Source organism: Acyrthosiphon pisum, chromosome A1 (assembly GCF_005508785.2).
Source record: "Acyrthosiphon pisum isolate AL4f chromosome A1, pea_aphid_22Mar2018_4r6ur, whole genome shotgun sequence".
In the NCBI taxonomy this organism is placed as follows: Eukaryota; Metazoa; Arthropoda; class Insecta; order Hemiptera; family Aphididae; genus Acyrthosiphon; species Acyrthosiphon pisum.
The window spans coordinates 26,190,495-26,197,725 of NC_042494.1; the positions used below are offsets into that span (position 1 = coordinate 26,190,495).

Here is a 7,231-nt window from a genome sequence, read left to right on the forward strand (position 1 = left end):
CCAGAACACCCCAATGGCCGGGATCTATTAATTTTGATTATGATATATTTCAAATTGTACGATATATTACAATTATCGATACCAAGTTTGAGATATTGTTGAAGAAGCCTATTGTATATCTATAATTTTAGAAAACAATTATTAATTTATAACTGAATATTATTTATTTATCTTTCTATAGAGTATGGATAGAAAGCAAGCTATTATTATTAGAAACAACAAATTATTATTTAATTCATATTTCTATTTTTTTAGAAATAAAACAAAAACAGCCTTTTATTTATTTATGTACATCTGAAATTATTTTGTTATTTAGTCTTGAAATTATCTTGAGAAACGAAAATGTTGAAACTGTACAAGCTGGTGATAGATATGATTTTACTGGTACATTAATTGTGGTTCCTGATGTAAGTGTTATGTCCACACCTTCTGCCAGAGCGGAATCTGCTTCTGGACAAAAACGAGGAGATGCAAATAATGAAGGTGTCAAAGGACTGAAATGTTTAGGAATCAGAGACTTGAATTACAAGTTGGCATTTTTGGCATGCAGTTTATCTGTAACAGGTTCAAGGGTAAGAAACCATAGATATAAGTACTAGTTTTTTTCTTTAATTAAAATGTGAAACAAATATTTAAATCCATATGTTTTGTAGTTTGGTGGAAGTGGAGAAATGCACAATGATGAATTGACTGTTGACTCAATTGAACGTATGAAGAGGCAAATGACTGGGCCACAATGGGAGAAAATATATGAAATGAACCGTGACCGCAATTTGTACACAAATTTAATAAATAGTCTTTTCCCTTCAATCCACGGAAATGACCAAATTAAAAAAGGTTATGCTTATAGTTTACACATACATAATTCTTTAATTAACATTACTTTTTTGTTTTAATTTATAGGTGTTTTATTAATGCTTTTTGGTGGAGTGCCAAAAACTACATTAGAAGGTACTACCCTTCGGGGAGATATCAATTGTTGTATAGTTGGTGATCCTAGTACTGCTAAGTCTCAGTTACTGAAACAAGTGGCTGATATGTGTCCTCGTGCTGTTTATACTTCTGGAAAAGCTTCTACTGCTGCTGGTCTTACAGCTGCTGTTGTAAGGGATGAAGAATCTTTTGATTTTGTTATTGAAGCTGGAGCACTTATGTTAGCTGATAATGGTGTGTGTTGCATTGATGAATTTGATAAAATGGATATACGTGATCAAGTAGCTATTCATGAAGCTATGGAACAACAGACCATATCAATAGCAAAAGTATAGTATTTATAATCAAACAAATGTAGATATTTTTGGATGAATAGATTAGTTAAGTTTTAAATTTTCTATAAGTTTGACTTATAAATAGTATATGGTATATCATCTTGATTGTCTATCAATTAATTTCCTTCTAATATATCTATTTATTAATCTCTATATTATTTTTTGATTTACATAAGCTAAAAATTGAACAATTTATATTGTTGTTATAATCACTTAAAAGTTGGTACCTATACACACATGTTTAGGAAAGTTGTTTTAATTTGAACTTCCCTAGGATATTAAAATAGTTGTAACAACATTAGGTAATGGATACAAGTATATTGGCTGGGTGCATTGATGTGTTCAAAGACCAAATATACTGATATTCCTGTTCATTTAAAGGATGCATTAATTACTAAGTTTTCCTCCAGAATTTTTATGGCTGGGAATTGTGTTTATTTAAATATTTGTGATACTCTGCATTTTATTTATGTGTTATTTATATAAAAATTAATATTGACATGATTTTAGGCTGGTGTTAGAGCAACATTAAATGCTAGAACATCAATATTAGCAGCAGCCAATCCTATTAATGGTCGCTATGATCGAAGTAAATCTTTACAACAAAATGTATCTCTCTCAGCTCCAATCATGTCTCGTTTTGATTTATTTTATGTTCTTATAGATGAATGTAGTGAGGTAATTGAAAATAATAATTATTTCAAACATAATCTATAATTAATATTTAATGCCATTAATAACTGTAGGTTGTAGATTACGCAATAGCGAAGACAATTGTTGAAATTCACAGTAATATGGAAGATACAACTGAAACATTATATAGTCAAGAAGATATTTTAACATACATTGGTTTTGCTCGTCAATTTAAACCCCAACTCACAGTTGTAAGTAAAAGAAAATATATGTATAATTTGGTACTAAAATTGTGGTATTATAATTATTAATTGGTATTCAATTTTTAGGAAGCTTCAGAGAAATTAGTAAATGCATATACTCAATTAAGACAGCGCGATAGTCAATCTAGTACAAAATCAACATGGCGTATAACTGTAAGACAGTTAGAGTCATTAATTCGTCTTTCTGAAGCAATGGCTAAAATGGAATGTTCAGATCATGTAAATTATAATTTATTTCATTGTAGAGAAAAAACAAATATTTAATTAAAAAAATTGAAATTTTCCTTAGGTAACACCTAAACATGTATCTGAAGCTTTCAGTTTACTTAACAAGTCCATAATCCGGGTAGAACAACCTGATGTAAATCTAGATGACGATGATGATGTTTTGAATGGAATCCCTGAAACTGATGGTAATTAATAAATTGATTTTACTATTTATATTATTATTAAATATGTTAAATTTATTTCATATATTTTATCATTATTATGTTATATTTAGGAATGGATGTTGATTCTGTAGAAGAACCAGAAAAACAGGGCTTAACTAAAAAAAAGTTAACGCTTGCTTTTGATGAGTATAAACGAATTACAAACATGCTTGTTGTTTACATGAGAAGTGAAGAAGAAAAACGAATAGCGGGTATGTATGTCGCGAGTTATTAGTTGTACAATAATAACTTTTTTTTGTGAACTGGTGTTCTGTACTTTTCAAAAAAATAAGGAAAAACAAAACAATAAAAATTAAGAAAAACCTGGAATTTTTACCTTTAAAATTATTTAATTTTTGTAATTGAATAAAACTAAAAGAGAATAACTGTTGAGACTTTTCATCAAATATTCATATTTACCATTCACTAGATAACATGATAACATTTTCAAAATATCTTAGCTCTTTTGTGCTATTAATAGACACATTTGACACTTTCTACTTTTTCAGTTTATTTTTGATTTATGTACCTAGGTCATTGGGCTTACGGTTTTTTCTGTATACCAGTGCTCTAATCCTCCAATATTGGTATTTAATTTTAATACCGTCAAACCTGTTGTATTTTTTTTTCGGTAACTAGACTTATATTACCATTATTTTAGTATTACAGTATATCGTTCCACTGATTCAAATACCACCATATCAGTATCCAATTTCAATACTGTCAACATTTTGTACCTATTATAAAATGTCTTTTTCTTATTAAAATAAAAAATTAAATATTCAAACATATAATAGTAGAAACTTTAAACATTCCACTGTTACTTAAATTATCATTTAAATTTTCTTTCTAAACGCATTAAAATGTTTAGACTAATCTTAAGCTTTTTGTAAGCATTTAAAATTTAATAATATTTTGACTGTCAATAAAAATTGTATACTTAACCAAAAAAATAGAAAATGTAATAAAAGAATCCACTTATTATGTTTTTAATATATATAATTTATATCTAGTATGTAAAATATATATAATTGATATACATATTTATAAAGACTATCTAATATGTTAGATGTTGCAATGAAAATAACTACTGGTTATTTTGTTAAAATTTAAAATAATATTATTCGGATGGACAATAATGTTAGCGAATGGCTACATTGCTCGGTAAGACGCCAGGCCACGGCCCAGTGCGGAGATACACCTGTCTCCAGCAGCAGTATGCGTGTGACCTTAGTGCGCGATGTTCCGTGCGTGCCACATCTCTTCTTTTGTTAAACTTATATTGTTAAGCCTATCGCGAGTCACAACGTACTTATTAATTGTTACTTGTAAACTAAGTTGTCTTTAATAATTTGTTCATTACCAAACTACTAAGTGAGTTCTATCCTAACAAACCTCCTTTAGCTAACAATGATGTTTTCAAAATATTTAGATAAATTATTATAAGCTATTTCTACCACAACAAACCTATTAACATCGTTTATGAGTAATCTTTATTGACTTATAAATTAATAAGAAGTAATATTATAATATATGCAATTTCTTGTGTGTAAAAATTAGTTCAATCTACTGTATTACAGTAAAATATTCTTAGAATTATAGTCTTACGACCATCTCTGCTAAAATAGCTTTTGTTTGTAATATTTTAACAAATACATTACTGTAGACTTTACTCAATGATAGAACTATACAGCAGAGCAAGTTTCTTGATATTTTACTTTAGCAAAGAATAAATTCCATTACTTTTTTGTGTTTTAGAAAAAGGAGAGAGTGATGATGGTGGTTTATTACGTAGTAGCATAATCAATTGGTACTTGGAACAAATTGAAGATCAAATCAATGACGAAACTGAGTTATTAGAAAAAAAAAGTTTTATTGAGAAAATATTGGATCGCTTAATTTATAATGTAAGTAAATTAAGACGAGGACTTATATATTATTTCTGTCTTACAAATGTACAAAACAGCAAATTTTACATTCACAATAATCTAATTTACTCTGTTCATTTAAAATTAGAGTGAATTGGCCAATTATAAAATTTAAAGGTTAGATTATTTTGTAGGAGGCTCTTATTTATTTATTTTTTATTACAAAGCAATTTATGAGTATTTTAAAACTACTTTTCTTGTTAATTTTTATATTTTCTTTAAAATTATCATATCAATGAGACGCCCTGAGATCACCTAGATCTTGTCTTTAAATTTTTAATAGGTCATTTCGCTCTGATCTCAAAAATATCAGAGCAATCTGGATTATAGTGAATGAAAAATTTGCTATAAAGTGTGTTATACATTTGATAAAACATGCAAGTGTAGTGTCCTCTTAATGTCATACTATAGATCTGTACCATTTTATACTAATATACTTGAAATATATTTATTATTTAATAGGATAATGTATTAATTGCCTTATCACAACAATCTAAATCACAGTCCAGTGGCACAGAACAAGAACAAGATGTTGTAGATGAAGATCCTATATTAGTAGTCCATCCAAATTTTGTGTCAGACCTTTAATACATTGTATTGTAATTGTAATTTTTATTTCTAAACATTAATTTTAAATTATTTATAAATTCAATAATAATAAATATTATGAGTTGTAGACTTGTTATATATGCTAATATGTTTTTTTTTTATTATTATTACTAAATACTGTGAAATATTCTTATATTACATTAATTTTTAAAGTGTGTATGTGTATAAATTATAATATTGAGCCATCTATTTTTTTATGTTTGTAATAAAAATAATGCTTAAATAAATTACAATCATTTGTATTATATTCTACAGTTTATAGACTATTATTTTGCCATTTTTTAAATTAAACTTAATTCTAATTGTATATAAATGGTTATTTATTATGACCTTTAGGCTTGAACCAACTAAAATGTATTAACCATATAATGATAGAAATTTGGCCTAACCCTATAGAGTTATTAGAAGGGATAACAATTATTCAATTTGGGTACATCCCTGACATTATGTACCACTAATAGTTAAAATAATTTTTTTTCTTTAAATATATATTTAATATTTATAACTAAGAAATACTTTCTGCCCTAATCTTAATTTCATGCACAAGTGCTTGAAGTACATTCAAGCTATGCAGTCGCACAGAAACCCTGAACATTGTATGGCCCTGCCAGTGAATGGTTACAAAAATTAATTATTATTAATGATTATAATATAATTAACGACCCGAAGGAAAATAGTTCGGTGAATAAGCACTATCAAAGATATACGATTAATATATCTTTAATCGTGACAAAAAGTAGTTTCAAGATAAATTTATAAATCGAGTTACAGTCTCTTTTTAGAGTTCCGTACTGTAAAACGGGAAATATTACTAAGACTTCGTTGTCCGTCCGTCTCCCACCAGGCTGTATCTCATGAACCACGAAAGTTAGAAAGTTAAAATTTTCCATTTGCCAATTTTTTTTTGCACCTAGGCACAAAATGTCTAAATTACCAAAAGCAGTGCAAATTTAACTTGAATATATTTTTCATACACTTTTCCCATGATCCGGACGTTTATAACAAATACACTTTTTTCGGGAAAAATTAAAAAGTTATGCATCTCACTAATTCATTTGTAAACTTCTCAGTTTTCATCTATTATTTTCTCTGATTTCCATTTTCCGTGATTTTTATGTTGTTACAAAACACGGAAACATAATATTTATTCGTTTAAACACAAACCCGTGGTTAACACTTATAACAATATGATAATAATAATATAATATAATGTAGGAGCAGTATCTATTTATTATTACGTAATTCTATTTTATAGAAAGTGATTAGTAATTTCGTTTTTTTAAATTTTAATGATCATAATATATATACACCTATATAATATATAGTTATTTATTATTCACATAGTACTATGAAATATGGAATTCCATAAAATCTAGTTGGTAGGTAGGTAATTAAATGAAAGGAATAAGAAATTATTTTTATTCTGAATTCATAATTGAGCGGATCTAATGTATAATAATACAATAAATAGGTATAATAATATGTGTCTATGCTTGGTTATGGAATATTTCAATATTTGATATTTACTATAAAAGTAGTGGTGTGTAGTTTGGTATTAGTTACTATTATTTTTTCTTTACTATTAGACGCTCTACATATTCATTACACTACACTTACATATTCATAATATAACATGACACAGAAGATAGAAGTTCGACGAACAAATTATGTTTATACTATTGCTGCACATGTACATACAATACTCATTATATCAATAACAATTATTCTACCAACGTTTGTAAGTAAAACTGTATACTTATTATACTAATTGATAGTAAGTAGTAACTGGGACCTAAGTTGTCATTTAAATAGATACTAGATTCTTGCGAAATTGACCTGCATAACAAACAACTACCTATATAATATTGTAATCTTTCAATGTAGTAAGTAGGTAGGGTAGGTACACTACATGTCTAGTCTACACATATCAAATATCAGCATGGCAGCACAGAAAATATACCTATAGACTATATTCTAATCGGTACCTACCATAAATTTAATAAAATAATAATGTATTTTAGGGGGGAGTACCTTATAAAAATTCAACAAATTTCATGCAACACGTCTGTCTAATCTTTATATAAAAAATCCCTGTTATG

The 7,231-nt window shown here is 27.3% G+C and overlaps 1 protein-coding gene across 1 annotated transcript; it reads left to right on the top strand.

Annotated features, from left to right (window-relative positions):
- Positions 1 to 316: 316 nt before the first annotated feature.
- On the top strand, positions 317 to 5,386 carry LOC100167093 (DNA replication licensing factor Mcm6; the record flags this gene model as incomplete). The annotated part of the gene is given in 10 exon segments (XM_029486858.1): positions 317 to 572; positions 654 to 837; positions 904 to 1,262; positions 1,779 to 1,946; positions 2,015 to 2,152; positions 2,231 to 2,383; positions 2,454 to 2,577; positions 2,667 to 2,807; positions 4,354 to 4,502; positions 4,986 to 5,386. Coding segments are annotated over 10 exon segments (1,698 nt in total). The 3' UTR covers positions 5,112 to 5,386.
- Between the last annotated feature and the right edge of the window lie 1,845 nt (positions 5,387 to 7,231).